This window comes from Triturus cristatus, chromosome 3_2 (assembly GCF_964204655.1).
Source record: "Triturus cristatus chromosome 3_2, aTriCri1.1, whole genome shotgun sequence".
Taxonomy (NCBI): Eukaryota; Metazoa; Chordata; class Amphibia; order Caudata; family Salamandridae; genus Triturus; species Triturus cristatus.
The window spans coordinates 685,766,990-685,784,339 of NC_140584.1; the positions used below are offsets into that span (position 1 = coordinate 685,766,990).

Sequence of the window (17,350 nt, forward strand, 5' to 3'; positions counted from 1 at the left end):
TTCCTCTCTGGTTTCGCCATAGATAGTCCTCTTCTGTAGTGGCAGCTTTGTTCCAGTGGTACTGTGAGCACAGGACCATGTGTCACTTAGAGCAGGACCAAGACTGATTCTCATAAGGTAGGTCTCTGTCTAGAGTGGCGCAGTGAGTGGAAAAACGATGGTCTGCAATGTGACCCTTAGTAATTGCCAGTGGCTGAGATTAATTCAATCATTACTTTCATAACCTTGCTGTTTTTATTGTAAAACAGCAGCTATTGTTATCAGACATAATGTAAAGGAGACTTTTGGAGTTAGAGAAAGGAGTTTATTGATCTGTTCATTCATAACATTATGAAAAGTTACACAATACTGTATTTGTAAGAATATGTGTCATTTCCTTCCATTTTTGATGAGTTTAGGTTATTCATCTTTCATCATCAAAAAGTTTTTATTTTAGTTTTGCTGGCATTAGGGTTTGGGCGTGGTGGGTGGCCGTGCCTACACTTATATGTGAATGCTGGCTCTGCTGGGGGGTCCTCTAGAATGCTGTCTTGCCTGGGAGGGATACTGGGGTCTACATTCCAAGGGGCGTTGACCATGCTCCCTGATTGGTATGTACTAACACTGCAATGATGAGGTGGGGCTTTTTGAAATCTTTCCCAATCTATCATGGCTGCTGTTCAGTGTCTCCCTATGGAACGCTCCCAATCTAGGATGAAGGGTTTTACTTTATCTTGATATATGATTTCTTCCGGGGCTTTTGTTGCTATTTAAAAGCTTTTCAAGGGATTGTCGGGAGAGTCGCAAAGCACCTGAATTTCTGGTTTCCTTTTTTTAACTACTTAGATCCCAGCCTGCTGTTGTTGTACTGCTGAATTCAGGAGGTATTTTCTGCCTTGTCGCTTTTTCCTCCTGATGGTTTCCTTAGAGGGCACATTCAGCTTTGTGTTCCCTTCACTAGCTGCCAAGGTGGCTTCCAGAGCTGATCGTCCCAGCTTCAGACCTCTACCTCATCTCTCGGGAGAACTTTGCTATCCTCCAAAGCACATTTCGCCAGAAGTGCTAAATATGTGGCTAAATTGTGGAACAGCCTCCCCCACTCTCTGCGATAAGCCCAAAAATTCTTCCTTTCCGGATACTACTAAAGACCTGGCTCTTCCAGAATGGATCCTTTTAAATCTCCTTAATGAGTTTGTGCTGCACTTTCAGCGATGTGATGCTATGCGCTCTGTAAGTGCTTTACAGAATTGAATAGAATACCATCCAATACAGACAATCCTACTTGCGCCAGCTCTTGAGAATAACAAAGTGTCCTAATTACTGCACCCATTTTACCCCATGCATTATACAACAAAAGCAAAGAAAAAACACAATATACCAAGTAATACTTACTTCCCTCGGCCGCTCACTAACCTCTGTCAGCATTGCTAGCCCACTCATTGCTTAGGCCACTTTCTCTATATCTACTCTGGCAGTCTAGTGTTGCCTCTTTAAGAATAGTGTAAGCCTGGAGTCTGTAAGTGTTCTGATCTCATCAATGTATTGTCTGTTTTCATTAAATGACTTACAAGGGTTCCCAAATTATTTGAAAGCGTGCACTCTTGCCATTGAAATCACAGGACATATTCTTAATGGCCAATGTATTCCACAATGTGCGGTACTATTTGGGTACTGTTGACGCCTCTGTCTTCTTCCAGTGTATTGCTATTAACTGCCGTGCGCCAGCTTGAGATGGTTTAGGAGAATTCTTTCCCTTTTATTCAATGCCTTTATCTTTTTATCTCTTAGCCCCAGTGTAACCATGTCTTATGTGGTTTTTGTAGGGTATTCCAGTATCTCCAGCATTTATCTGAGATCTGTGGATATATAGACCATAGTCTCTGCAGTGTCAGGTACCAGTGGAACATATGCTTGTAGTACTGTTCTTTGTGGTGGATATTTCTGTGCATCCAGGGAATGTCGACCCATAGGATGATCCACCCCCTTGCCCCTATATCCCTTCCAAATGCATGGTTCCAAGTCATCCGATATGCCACCTCTGACCTTTCTCTCCTCCTTTCAGTAATGTATATATATTTGAAATGACCATATTTGAGGGAACACTGCAACATGAATGACTCAAAGTGTTAAGGAGCCAAGTGCTTCCTTCTTGGTGTGTGGTTGCATTACACAGGAAAGCAACTGGTAGTAACGCCGTTCTCCCGACCCACAGATCTGATACTCCTTTTTGCATTGGATGAAAGGCTTCATTTCCTCTTTATGGAACATATCTTTTATAATGAGACAGTCTGCTTCCCTCCAGTTCTGAAATATTTGCCCTCACACTGTGGTGTAAATCCTTGATTCTCGTGAAGTTTTGGGGACGGAAAAGTTGCTAGGTGCAACTAAGTCACTATTATAACCCATGTTAGCTTCATCAGGTTTGTTAAATCACACACACAGATACTCTTGAGTTTAGACATCTTAGGTAACCAAAGGAGGTCCTACAGCATACATCCAGGCACAGCGCCATCCATGCAGACTCATTTTTTTTATCTGTTTTCTTCATTGTGCTGTTGTGCTGTAGTCATTTGTAGGCTGACACGAGGGGTTTATCATTATTTTCTATATTCCTTCGCTCTAGTATCTGCCAAAAGGCATTCTTCAACTGGAGTCTGCAGCTGTTTTATTTCCTCCCTAGGGATTAGAATTGGTGGTGTCTGAAGTAGGTAAAAAACGTGTGAGTAAGATATTAATTTTTATTATTGCTAGTCTCCCCATCCAGAATTGGTAAGATCTTTTTTTATGGTAGTCATTAGTGGGTTCAAGTTAGCTTTCATAGGTATTCAACTTTTAAAAACGTTTGTGCTCCTTGTCCTTTTAAGACTGCAAAACCCGTCTCTCTTATTGATGTCAAGAGATCTTCTTTAATATTCAGAGGCACCAAATTGTCCCTCCCATATAATGGATCCAGTAACACTTTTTAGAACTTTATTCTAACAAAGCACAATAATGAAATCCCTAAGTATAGGCAACACGAGAGACGCCAAAGCCAAACATTGAGATTACACCCAATTTACCCGACACAAAAAAGATTTAAAAACCCAAAAACATTGATTGATGCATAAAATATGTAATTGAAAAGCACTTTATTAGGTAGAGGTTAAAGCGCAGAGCCCTTATTCTGGGATCCATTTCACAGAGCCAGAAAAAAAAACGAATGAACTTACTGTCACAGGGTGGCATGCTGGGATTTTGGGTATTTAATTGCAGCCTTGCAATATTTCTCCGTGCTAGACTGTATGCCTATAAGAACTGATCCTGTTCATTTTCCTCCGTTTTGAAAAGGGTAGAGGATGAAATATTTCTGATCAGCATAGCTGCTGTAAGTTTTCATTTAACCCCATTTTAAGTTTATATTGGGTTTTGAATGATAGTTTATTTTTTTAAGTTCGTAAACATTCATAGGCTTGTTGCTTTGTTGGAGTTCTCTTCTCTCCACTTTTAAAAGTGTTTTGAGTTTCCACACATGTGTGAGACAATTCAATGTTTATGAATTTAATAGAACTACCCTTGACAGACAACAAACGTTTCAGGTAAGTGACATGCTCTTCTGTTTTCCACATTTTGGCTTCTGTGCAGGGATTTCACCTTAATTCAACCACAAATCCTGCCTTTGATGATCTGACCCCCCTCACCCATTCTATGGAGTTGCAGAGTGCACAAGCACTAAACTAAAAGTGCTTGGATAAAACCATCTGCTTCTTTCCCCTACTCTCTGTTTTTGGCCCTTAGTTCACTATATTGTAATTCCTTCTCTCTCTGTCCATATCGTTTTGGGATGGCGTGTAGTACTGAAACAGCAACTTTGTACTAGAAGAATAGTAGATTAACATTTGCCTACTCTGATATCCACTACACTTTCCATCAGACTGGTTGGAATATAATTTTTTTTAAAGGACACTCACTCCGAATGAAGTTTACGGACCTCATCCTTCTGTTTCCCCACAACAGATTGACTTATCTTCTCTAATTGTTTTGAATGGCTTGCCTCCTAACTTACGTTTCCGTCCACAGTGTGCTCAATTCAACTCACAATGTGATGTATTCAATTGAAGCATTCAGTTTGTTTAAAAAAATGCTATGTGGGACAATTATGTGTTTTATAAACCGCACTGGTACATTTAAACCTGTGCAATTGTGTTATAGCTGTATTGAATATGTATGTATTATTGAACTGCTCAATGTCCTATGAAAGGACTCTATCTCCCAAAGTGCATTTTGCTAGTTGTATGGAGTTGCACTTCACCAGTGGATTTTAAAATGATCGGACTTTGCCAAAGCCCATGTAGGTGAGTGAAAGGTTTACATGTGGTTAGTTACCATCAAACACCTTTTCATTTTTAACATGACCAGTAGCACTTAGTAAGATGGACTTTCAACAATAAATATATTTTTAATGTTTGCATTTAATATGGGACTTATCATTACTTTTACTTAATTAAGTGCATGAGATGGTGAGCAATACCTGGATTTACTTGCATTTGGCAGCCCTATCTTTCAACACAAACTCGATTAGATTCTTGAGATGGAAATTTCTGCATGAATCAATTCCACCTTCCATGGTTGTGATAACTACCTGCTCTCCCACTCTCTACTTTACACTCTTAGCGGAATAAATTAGCATTTTCAACAAGACATATAACTTGTCAATCAAAGAATCTTGCCTCATACCTTTAGATGCTGCTACAAGATTTGCTAAATAACTCACTGATATCTGATCTAGTAGTGTACTCTGCACAACATGGTCATCCGTCTCAGCCATTTACTTGTTTGCTTTGTTAATAATAGTGGAGCGTTTTGCTTATTCTACTGCTTGTTGGTGAAATCAAAATCGAACTACTGTTATTTTATGATGAATTTGTCTAACCACTGATTTATCGCCTTAAGAACTTTAAGAATAGCCCCATGCACCAAACTGGATCCGCAGATTTTTGTAGCAGTGCTTCTGCGCTCCAGTTATTGCCGTTGTCTTCAAATACTTTGTACCCAGACATGACCGAGTGGAGCTGCATATTAGCACCTGTGTGCCGATGTCTGTCCCTTTCCCTCTGCGCCCATCAAAGTGGATATGGAGCTCCAATTCCAACTTTGGCAGTCCAAAGGCAACTTCCAAATTGCTACATCAGTGTTCTGGGGAACAATGTCACATTGAAAACAACAGGATTCAAGGCTTGCCAACACTGTAGGAATTAGATATCTTTCACAGATCTGAGCAAAAATTATTTGTGGTTCAAGGCTCCGGCCACGAATCTAAGTTGTGCAGCAAGTGTGCCTCTATTCACCCAGAGGCGATTTGGAAGTGAGAGACGAAGCTCTACCTCGTCAAACATAGGAGGTCGCAGTCATAGCACAGATCCCGCACTTGCTACGAGTCATAGGCGAGGCCGCCGTCCTAGTCTTGATGAGGCTGCATTTCCTTTTCAAAGTTTTCCAGTGAGTTGAAGTCTAGACAGAAGAGCAAGAAGGCTAAGTAGGACTCCACTCCTTCCCACTACTTGAAGACTAGCGAGAAGATGCAAGGGGCATCAAGATAGAGATGGCACACTTACGGTGTCACCCAAATCTGACCTGGCTCCGCAATTAGTCCCACTCCAAATTTTCTGGGCTTGTCTTTGACACCACAGCATATAGTGGACTTCAAAGAGGCCATGCAGCAAATCATCAGTATGATTCATGCTTCCTCTGGTTTGCCTTCAGGTCCTATGAATCCACAGGTGTCTGCAGTTGGACTTCGGCTGACAGGTTTGCCCCTAATTCCCCTCATGACCCATTATCAACCCTGATCAGACTCACTCTGGTCTTTGTCTCTCACCAGCACCAGGGTCCATGCCGGTTGCTCCTGTACTGGCGCCAACACTGTCTGTGATGGCTTTAGATCCTATCCCAAAGCATGTCTCTGAGTGAAAACTGATGTTGGCCCATTCCCAACCCAATTATTATTTACCCTGACTCTAATCCAATGTCTCTGCCATTAAATCAGTACTATCAGATATTTGAGACTCCCTTTAATTCCTATTATGTTCTCTGCAGGATGCACTAATGTCTCTTAGAGCACGAATGATGATGGGGAGGGGGACAACTTGCTACTTCCTCTTTATACAGAGGTAGACGCACCACCAGGGCCATCAATGGAAAAAAGTGCCTCATTTGAAGTGGTGTTTCAGAGGGCAGCAGAAGGTCTACGCTTGCACTTGCTCACTATTGGTCTTCAACCAGGGCCTGCTTATTGTTAGTCATTTATGCCTTCAAATGAAGCCCTTATTTATGCTCAATTTGCAGACATTTCACCGCAGGGCACACACCAATCCTTTCTCGATGCTGGTGTTTACCACGCAGTAATTGACCTTTTTGTTTTTAATTTTAACACTGGGTGCAACCCTATGCCTCTGCTTCCCTTCCCACCCTGCCCACTGGTGTTTCACTACCTCCATCTAGCACCAAAATGTCCGTAGTAAAAACTATAAACTGTGGCACAGTATGCATACCTTTATGGCAACTTAGTCCAAATCATGCTTATGCTCTCGTGGTGAACCTCTGGCTAGGCACAGAGGTCGGCTCCCTGTAACCTGGACTTTCTAACCAAACATCCTACACTGGAAAACTAATTGTTCAGGCATCAACAAGTAAGGTCAATCCAAATGTATTTCTCCCTCTGTGGACAGAGAATGAAAAAGAAATGATGCTTTAGGAAAGGAAATGTTTGATTCAGCTACTTTATCCCTCAGATTTATTAATGCAGTTTGTCTTCTAGGAAGGTACACATATGAGGTGTGGGATATGGCCAACAAGATATTTGTGAGTGTCCACAAGGATGTCAGAACCTCTTTGCCCCAATTGATACACGATGGCATGATGCTATAAAATATATGCGCTGAGTTGGCATGGACAAAACCGAATGCATCAGTAGAATTGTTGGCACTGGTATCTTCCTTAGCCAATATGCTGGGATGAGAGGGCATGCAAGTATTCTAAATTAAAATGTCCTTTGATGGCTCCAGGCTTTTCAGTGAAAAGGCTTTTTAAGCGCTGGAATGCTTTAAAGACAGCTGTGCCACAATTAGGTTCTTGGGGCTGGTCTCGCCAGCCAAGTGGTTTCTACACCATCAAATGAATAGATCCCCTCAAGGTCTCAGTGCAAGATACAATTTGCTCCCTGATCACCTTCAGAAGGCTGGATTAGCTTACACTTCTGCCTGCCTACATTTGACTTTAGTTGCAGCATACATGCCATGTAAAATAGGGAATCGACATCCCTTTTTAAAATCCATGTGGTTAAGGCTTTCATGTAAGGCCTTAACATGGTTATACCTCAAAACGCCCCCAGGCTCCATCTGAAGTGTAAATGTAATGCTTAAATGTAGGCCATTTATCTCTGAGACTAGAATCTAATACTCTGACATTTAAAAACATTTATAATCATCTCTTTTTTAATTGATTACTAATTGATTACTTGGTAGCTACATGCTGGGTAAACAGTTGCAAATAGGATATGGCTCATTGGGTAGTATCAGTGGTGTTGATGCATCACATTGCTGTTAAATAAGAAAAACATAAAAACACAAACTACCAAAGTTAAAAACCTAAAAGTAGATCATCGGAAGATACTCAAATTAGTTCAGCCATACCTTTATAGTTTGCATTGTTTTATTTAAATATAATCCAAAGTGCAACCGTTTGCTCAAATGGGACTAGCTGTACATTCCCACTCTGATGTATTAGCTAATTTAGGCTTTCTGTGATACAGGCAGAGATGCTGTAACCATGGAAGCTCAGCTGCTCGTTGATTCAAATGTAAGCTCATATCTGCTCCTCACCCCACCTCCCACCACTTCAAAGTCACATCTTCCTTCTTGTAGGAAACTGCGCTGTGCTTTAAAGTAAGGGACGTTTTTCTGTTTAATGTATTGTGCTTTGATGTGAAAATCTCTGGTTGAAGAATCTGGGTACAGTATTATGCATTCTGTGTACCACACTCTTACCATCCAAACCATTGGTTAGCTTTGCGCGCAGACCTTTTAGCTAGTCTTTCTTTGCCTTAGTGTATGTACTTTTCAATTGTGGGATCATTTTGTGGAATTACTTCCTTTGACATAATTAGGTTTGCACAGACTGCATGAGGAAGTGCTTATATTTAGAACATTGGTATGCACATGCCCCTTAGTCCCATGTCGTTGTTGAGCTGTTTTGTTTACTGCAATTAGTTTAATTAGGCCAAAGGGAATTACACTATTCCATAATCTGAGGCTTACAGTTTCATTTATTGCAGCCTTAATGCGTTATTTTTCAGTAACATTCCAGTGCACTGTGGTTGGTAGTAAATACCATGAGGTAGACCTTTTTACTATATGCACACGAATAGACAGAATTTGAAGGCACTCCACAGATACTTTACTAATGTGTCATCTCTTTATTTCCTGTCAACCTACAACAGCAAGAGGTGTAATATTTTCCAGCGCACTACATTTCCCATAAAACATGGCCAAATCATGCATCCAGCTGAAGCCGTAAAGAGTTCTTTGTAGTAATCCTCCAATCCCTTTGCGAATTTTTATAAGATGGGCAATATGGTTTGACATTTGCTGTCTCAGACATGAAAGTGTAGAAAAGAGGGAATGTTTATATTTAGGTATAATATATATTTGTGATGCACTTCTTAATGAATTCTCCCATGGTTTGTATTTTCACCAGCTTTGGTATTGTCTCATGCAAGCTGAATTGTGGCGGTCAGCATGAAGGCCGACTAGCTGCCATCATAGCATTGTCCATGGAGGATACTTTTCTGAATTGTTTTCGACCATATTACATCGAGCCTTTGCCTGGTGCCCATAATTCCAGAGTCACCGTTTCCTCCGGGGCCCCTTTGCCCATAATGGAGAAGATGGGGCGGTCAAGATGTATCTGGGCTCCATCCTGATTTGTAGGAAATAGCCTGTCGTCACATCGGTGAAGCGAGAGGATTCTATTGCACTTCAGCACCAGCTCACATATCTTTGTTCTTTTGCTGCCACAAGCACTCTTACGTACATCCACCACTAAGCTCAAAAGTCTTTTGACGGCTCTCTTCCCTCTCGCTGCAGCGTGTATCCTTTTCTTCGTTACATGGCAGTCCATGCAGTATAACCCTGTAGTGTTCATTGGTTGTGCATTTGGCCATGGGGTTGTTTCCTAACTATTATTCTCTCCTCTCCATTAGCAGTTTGGAGGATTTGACAGTAGTTGATAGAATGAGGGTGGAAGAGGTTTCGAAAAGTCCCTCAAACATTTCAACGTTTTTATCACCATTCTCTTCTGGCTGCTAACATTTACCAGGTTGGGCTCTCCGTGTGGTACCTATTATACAGAGGCCTTTAAGCAAAGTTGTATTTTTATTAATGACACAAAGATGCAGAATATTCCCTTTCTCTGTGATTTCAGTTTTTTCCAAGACTGTTTTATATTATATGTTTTGAATTTCACACACAAAGAAAATGAACATTTACACTGATGATGGCATAACAAAATATTTCCATGCACAAACAAGAAAAACTAGGGATAATTCAAAAGAACCATGAAAAAGATATGTGGGACTTACTCTGCCAATCAACATTATTATTAACATCACTATATAATGTTAGTAACCAGCAAGTCAAGTGCATTTCTATGTTTTGCACCAAACGTATGCCTACACTTCCAGACTCATCTGCAGCTGGACCTCTACCTTGTCTTGTGATTAAAATAATACATTTTCGAAAGCTGCCGGATTCAACATATCTTCACCGCAAGGGGCAGGGAAGGCAATTCAGTCTTGGATTTTATAAACAGACTTTTGTTTGTGCTCCCTTACAAAAATGCAAATAAATATACATTGTGATGATAGCATCCTCTGGTTTATGATTTGTTGCTCAAATGTAAGTACCTGGCAAGGATGCAGCTTACTGGGGTCTTCTGTTTTCTTCGGGTTGCTTTGTAGTTTATATTTCTCATATACTGGTCATATGGTATGACTATACTCCATGAACAAACCGAGCTTCTTGGATGTTTTTGAAGGTTTCAATTTAGTAAATCTGAAAAGTTGGTGATTGTCCTAACTGGTTCAATTTAGTAAATCTGAAAAGTTGGTGATTGTCCTAACTGGTTAAAATCTGAATAATGCAAATAAGTTATTTGTAGATTTGCTCAGTTATCTGTAAATACACCTGCACCTAACAAGAAAACTGAATAGCCTAATATCAAAGGTAATCTTCTGTTGCATTTTTATAGTAGGTTAGGATCGTGCTCATAAATATCATACCTTGAGGAATGCATAGAAATTGGAGCTCGAACTTTTTATTTTATTTAAGATGATAAAATTAAAAGAAAATGTATGCATCTACTAATGAACGTTTTTGTAATTGCATGGACATTTTGATGCATAGTGTTTGAATACATTTTTCTGCAATATGAAGTGCCCTCCAAATAAATGACATCAGTGCTCTTTCAAGCTGTCTCTCTTAATTCTGGTATACTTTGAGCAATACTGTGAAAGCACTGAAAATCTGGCTTTCTCCCTGAATCAGGCATGCACTGGACATACGAGAGCACTATGAAAGAAAACTTGAGCGAGCCAACAACTTGTACATGGAACTAAGTGCTATCATGCTACAGCTGGAGGTCCGAGAGAAGGAACTCATTAAGTAGGTCTGCACGAGTGTGTGTGTGCGCGCATTGGATTAAAGTAAGAAAGCCCTTGCTGTCTGCCGTATTACATTTGCTTATGACTGAATGCTAGATACCATATGCAATGTCTTTCTGTGTGGTAGTGATTGAGATGCTGAGTTTCATCATAAGGTTTCAATTCCTTTTTTTTTCTTTATCATATTTTTCAAAAACTAGACCAATGCAGAGATAACATTTTTGTGCTGTAACTGGGCTACATAACATTTGTTGTCCCTTGTGCAGTTGCGAAATTATCATATTTTCTATTTAAAAACGGTACACCCTGATGCAAAAAGTTAATATGGCATACTTTTACTGGAGGAACATTTTCAGGATTTATTATGTGTAAATGTTTAGAGTATGAAGTTCTCATGCATAAATATAATTTGCCATTTTTGGGGCAAAAATACGTTCAAATTCAAGTGATTTATGTATTCGTTTTAGCTTATTTTAGTAGATAGTTCTGACAACATTATTGTATTTACAAGCATCTTTTTAATAAAAATAAAGATGAGATGAGATGCAAAACAGTGAAAAGTCATAAGTTACTTATGTAGGATTGTTTTCTTATTTTCCAAGGAAAAGACCTCTTGTGAAAATGTGCATTCCCTTTTGCTAAACTAGTGGGACAGTCAAAAATATTTAACACAAAAACACTTAACTTTCCCATGTCGGAAATGTGGAATCTCGCTTTGTAAGTATTACTTTTTGAGAATGAAAGATGGTATATTATGGATACCAGAAGTGCTCAGGGCTATTCGGGGAGCTGAAAGCAACAGTGTCAAAAATGATCAGTCCTGCCCATGTTGGCATCGAGCAAACAAGCCCGTCTCCCTTACATACTTGGAGGTCAGGCTCTTCCACATGGAAAAGAAAAGTAAAGCCAAAAGACCTGTTTTGCAACACCATTTTTCAAACATATTGGCAAAAAAAGTAATAGGTTGCAAGCAGTTCTGAAGTGGGGCTAGTAAACTATTCTAATATTTCAGTGTCCCACAGGAGTGATAGCATTAAATTCCCACAGCATCAAACAAAGTCTGTATAAGTAAATCTTGAGATGCCGTCTTATGCATCTCTTGAAATGGGCAAAGGCCTTTTGCCCAGCCGTGTTCATCTTTTGACTATTTCGTATATGCTACAATGCCATTATCCAGTAGTGGAGAAGAGGGGTGCTGGCACTGTTGGTGGTGCAAGTTTGGTGGGAAGCACCACTGTGCATTCACGTAAGCCTATCAGTCAAACACTGTGCAACATGCTGAGGCACTCCTGCAATCTGTGCTGGTAATGTTGGCCCCAGACTCATTGTCTTCCTGGGTGAGAGGCAGGGAAGTGGTGCGTAGTGCATTAGAAGGTGGTGCAATGGAGCACTGTGATAACTGACCCATGACTGTTATTGTGAGTTGGAGGACTGAAGCCTGTCAGTGGGCACGCTGTAGAGACACCAAGCCCCGCTGGCTGGTACAGTGGGGTTTCATCAGGGGCCAGGTGTTGGGATGAAACATCCTGAGAGCAATGAACAGTGAGGCATCCCACTTGCAGTTAGATTAAGACTGGTGAGACTTTGCTAAGTGTACATCCCTTATTTGAATTGAAAGAGGTTTGAAATGTTATGTTATGGTGGCTTGTAAAGCGCATGGTTACCTTGTTAGGTTTCCCAGTGTTAGCCTCCTCACCAAAACAAATGCTCGGACTGTTCCAAGAGTTGTACAAAGGAAACATCTAGTAATTTCAAATTATGCAGGCCATCAAGTTTTAACGATGGAAACAAACATGTCTTTTGTTTCTTCTGTAACACTGTGAGCGAATCACAATCTCTTAGTCAGAGTGGTAGACCATTCCACAATTTAGGTCCAAGATATGCAAAAGACCGCCCGCCCTGCTGTGACTGTCTGATCCTGGGAAATCATGGCCAGATCTAGTTGGCTTGAACGCAAGGCACGGTTGGTAGTGTATTTTGACACCAAAGATCTTAAGTACTTGTGCATGTAGGGAAACGGTCTTAAATTGGACCCACTGCTCAATGGGCGGCCATTGCAAGGAACGAAGCAAACTGGCTTTAGAAGTATTCCTGGGTGGACACATAAGTATACAGGCTGCCACATTTTGAACAATTAGGAGCAGTTTGAGCAGGAGGTTAAACATACCCAGATAAAGAACATTGCCGTAATCCATTCTGGATATCACCAAGGCCTGCACTACTGTACATTGGGCCTTAGCCGGCAGACAAGGCAACATTTTCTTCAGTCACTTGAGAATCCCAAAACATTTGGCCACTACTTTCTTTATTTAGAGACTGATAGATTATCATCATTCCATACTCCTAGACTTTTTAACGCCTGCTTTGGAGAGGGGCCGAGCCCGAGTAGAAGGTTACAGATGGGGACCCCAGGGGTGAGGATGGATACCTCCTAACAGGACCTCTGTTTTGTCCCCATTTAGTTTCAGTGAATAGATGTTCGTTCTTCCACGATGAAACTTGGGCCACGCTGGTACTGAGAGCTTTGTCATTCTGGTTGTCCTTTGTAGATAAGGATACCACAATTTCTGTGGCATATGAGAAAAGAATCAATCCATATGACGTGGCAGCAAGAGGCCTTACATATAGATTGAACAGGAGAGGACTCCGGATCGAGCCCTGAAGCACCCCAGAGAGTAACAGATGGGATTTCAACCTATATTGATGTGAATACACCTGGAAGGTGCGATTATGCAGGAAAGATCTAATCCAAGCCAGGGCTGTACCCTGCACTCCCATTCCTTCCAGACGACCCAGCAAGGTGGAATGATTCACAGCGTCAAATACGGCACTGAGATCTAGTACAATCAGTGCCCCTGAACTGCTAGAATCTAATTGGCCCCACGGGTATTCCATGACACCTAGGAGAGCAGATTCAGTGCTGTAACCCGCCCTGAATCCTGATTGCGATGAATGGAAGATCTCCATCTGCTGCACCTAAGATGTTAGTTGCCGGTTTCCATGCCTTTCCAGTGCCTTAGCTAAAGTAGGCAGTAGAGAAATTGGCCTATAATTAGACTATAAAAGCAGGTTGAATTTGGACTTTTTTAGTAGGGTTCAACTAAAGCCATCTTCCATGCTAAAGGCACCATAGTAAACATGGCCAACTTACTCAATATAAAAGGGGGGCATGGGTGTAGCAGGGAGCTAGACTTAATGGCAGGCAGCAAGGAGATGAAAGCGGACTGCTCTTTTGGGGCAAAAGCATTCAGTCCACCTAACACCCGTGGAGGAAGGACACTTGTGTCGACACTTGAAGTATCGGAGAAAGTGGTTTGCATAGGCTCTATTTTATTTACGAAAAAGTTTGCGATCTTGTAACATTGAGCTTGTGAAAGAGGAGTGATGGGGGCTGTAGAGCTCTGATCTGACAGATTCTTAACAACTCTAAAAAGAGGATTTGGGCAGTTTTTCGCAACAGAGATTTCATTAGAGTAGTAGTTAGGTCTGCTGATGGTAATTTAAAGCCATCCTGTAGGTATGTTTGTCCTCCTGATTGTTTTGCGCTATGTTGTTTCCAAACCTTTAAAAACCATTTTTTCATGTGATGGAGGGCATCATCATACCAAGGGGCCTGAGGAAGAACTCTGTGTTGTTTCCCACACAAAGTGGGGGCCTATGCGTCTACTGCGGATCTAATCCATAATTCGCTGGTATCAGCCTCAGCTTCTACTACATTGCTTAGTGTGGGGCGGTGTGCTTCAAGCAATGGATTAAGATCTGAACTAGCCACTTGGACTAATTCCTACCCATGGAAGTCATCTGACCAGCCAGAGTTCGAGCCCCCAATAGAATCTTCATAGAAAACAGGACTGCCACGTGGTGTGTACAAAGCAAAGGAAGAGGCGAGTTGGACTGGATATTGCTAAAATTTGACAAAATTGGGTCTAACAAGTGCCCCGCCCCATGGGTCAGGAGCTTTGTGATCAACTGCATGTCACGTGCCTCAAAATCCTCTATCACTGGAGAATTGCTCTGTAGCTAGAATGGCCAATCTGTCCCTGGTAGTGCAGGTTTCTCAATTTTTTTAAATAATTATAATATGGTCTATTTATGACCTAAATATAACATAAATAAGGTGTAATGTTTGTATTGCACTATTTATATATACCAGTACTCTCAAACGGTAAGTTAAGTTTACAAACTCAGGTAAAAAACCTTGAAAGTACTAACAAAATAATACTTATTAATTGCACATAGAATTAAAATAATTTCTGAAGGTATTGTGATAACAATAAAATATTTATGATACCTGAACATATTTTTGGAAGGCCTACAATAATTTTAACCACCAGTCCAAAGTATTTTTAAAGCTACAAAAGTTAATGTTCTTGAAAAATCTGTTGTGGTTGGTAGATATAAATTATTTTCATTTCAATCTACCAGCACATCCTAAAAGAAATTGATTAGTTGAATTTCAATAGTCTTTTAAGAGGATATTAATTGTTTTGAAAATTGTGATTACTTTTAACAACTTTTTTTAAAGTGGGTATTATTGCAAAAATCTTGATGCTTCCCCCACTCATTCCCTATCAAAGTACATATTTAACAATTTCCCCAATTTCATGAAATTCGTGACATTTTCAGGTATAAAAATTACTAACTGTGTACCCATAAGTTAAACTTTAATGCTGTCTTTTGCCATTTGTTGATTTGCATAGGGTATAGATAGCAACAGCAGGGGAGGTAGTTGATCTGCTGGGAACTGTCACTTTGTGGCAGAGGTAAATTCAGGGCGAAGGTCCTGTATCCTATGACAAAGAGGCATTAACAACTAAATAGTTATGCGTACACCAGGGTGTATACCTTTTCTCTCACTTTCAAATTATAAAAACTCTGGTAGCATGGGCACATGTGTGGCACAAGCACTAAGCTGCTGGTAGCATCCATTTGTATTTTGAATGAAGATCATTAGGAGTGTTTTGCTCTGCACCCAACATAGAAACACTTTGGAACAACTTATTGCATCAAACCTGTCCTCTTTCATAACTCTAATGACAAAATGTGCAGAGCAATAAATCCAAGAGTAAATTGATAAAAAATTTGAAATCTCAAACCCCACAGATTTTCCCAACTTTCAATTCCAAATTTCAGTGCAACTGAGATAAGAATGATAAAGGAGCCCTACAACGCCACACAATGGAAGCATTAAAATAAGCTTTAAGTAAAACGTGTATTTTTTATAAACAAGTTTTAATATTTAGCAAGAAATGGATTGAAAATACATTATGATAATGTTTTTTTTGTTATAGGCGTGAGCAAGCAGTGGAAAAGAAATACCCAGGGACGTACAAGCGGTACCCACTGAGACCCATTGTCCATCCAAATGCTGTTGAGAAGTTAATGAAAAGAAAAGGCCCACTTCATAAGCCAGGGGTTCAGTGCAAGCGGTAAGACAGTGAACCTGTAGTATATGTATATGTGAATTATTGGGATAAAAGTTTGTTGCATAGCAGCTCTATATTACTAACTCTTACTTTTGTCCTTTCGTCATGTATTGGTTCAGTTAAAAGCCATTATTGTAAACATGGGTATGTATTGAAGCCTGGATATTCATTGCTTTGACATCAGGCCAGTGTAAAACCTGAATTTATTTTTTGCACTGCTTTGACATAAGATGAGGCAAAACACCAGAATCTAAAGCCACTGTTTGAGAGTGGCGAAGGAGGGTTCCAGGTAATATAATTCTAAAATGTGACAGTGAGGGAGGAGAACAGGATACAAAGAGAAAAATTCATCAAGCCATTTTTTGTCCCTAAGTGTTTTATATTTTACAGCTGTCGGATATTCACAGAAGTATATATCACTGGTATAAATGCATTTACTACAGTATAGGTATATGCAACGACTGTGTACAAATATGTGGCCTTTTAAGCTTGTGAATGCTGACAACCTTGTGACTGTCACAAACTCCTTTCTGATCTTATCCTGCTGTGGAAATGCTTACAGATTTGCTCCATCTACTTCTATGGTCAGAAGGGAAATAGAACAACAGTCAATCTTTGTTTTCCCCACAGAGAAAGAAAACTGTACAGTTGCACAGCAGAGCTGCTTTTCTTCAGTGTGGAACTGCAGGGTACATGCAATTCTCACATTGGGATAGCAATGTGAAAAATGACTCATGCGATCCTTGGGGGTATGCCTGTAAACTTGCGAGTGTATTACTCCTCTGTGGATTGGGCACCATGTTGTCTATCAGTATTTAGGTGAGGTAAGGGAAGAAGACTGCCAGAATAGTAGGACACCAGGACGGGGTGGCACAAGCTGTCTTACAGATTTGTTATTTCTGGTTCCCCTTTGACTTCTCTAAACCTGCTCAGCTTAAGTGGAAGAGGTTTTGAGGGCATGTATATCTTAATATGTACATGGGTTGCCATAGAAAATGTGGTATTTTCCACTTCGAGGTTCCGTATGGAATCATAGAAGAAAAATAATCCCTCTATTGACCATTACTCAGCTATAATTTGATATGTTACCTGCAAATAATGTATTTGTGCAATGCCATAGAAATGAGAGGTTAGGTGAAAGTTAGATCTACTTGTGTGAAAACGTTAGTGGGCTTGAAAAACACAAAGTCTAAAGGTGTGTCTTTTAACTCCTGCCTGTAGGTACCTCTCAGTATAATATGCTTTGAAAAGT

The 17,350-nt window shown here is 40.4% G+C and overlaps 1 protein-coding gene across 4 annotated transcripts in view; it reads left to right on the top strand.

The window, feature by feature from the left end:
• The window catches only part of MAP3K13 (mitogen-activated protein kinase kinase kinase 13), a 408,282-nt gene that overhangs the window by 303,198 nt on the left and 87,734 nt on the right, over nucleotides 1-17,350 (top strand). For all 4 annotated transcript variants that reach the window (XM_085648731.1, XM_085648730.1, XM_085648732.1 and 1 more), the window contains 2 exons: nucleotides 10,557-10,673; nucleotides 15,964-16,101. In XM_085648731.1, coding sequence (XP_085504857.1) covers nucleotides 10,557-10,673; nucleotides 15,964-16,101 — 255 coding nt within the window. The remainder of the gene's footprint in view (nucleotides 1-10,556; nucleotides 10,674-15,963; nucleotides 16,102-17,350) is intronic.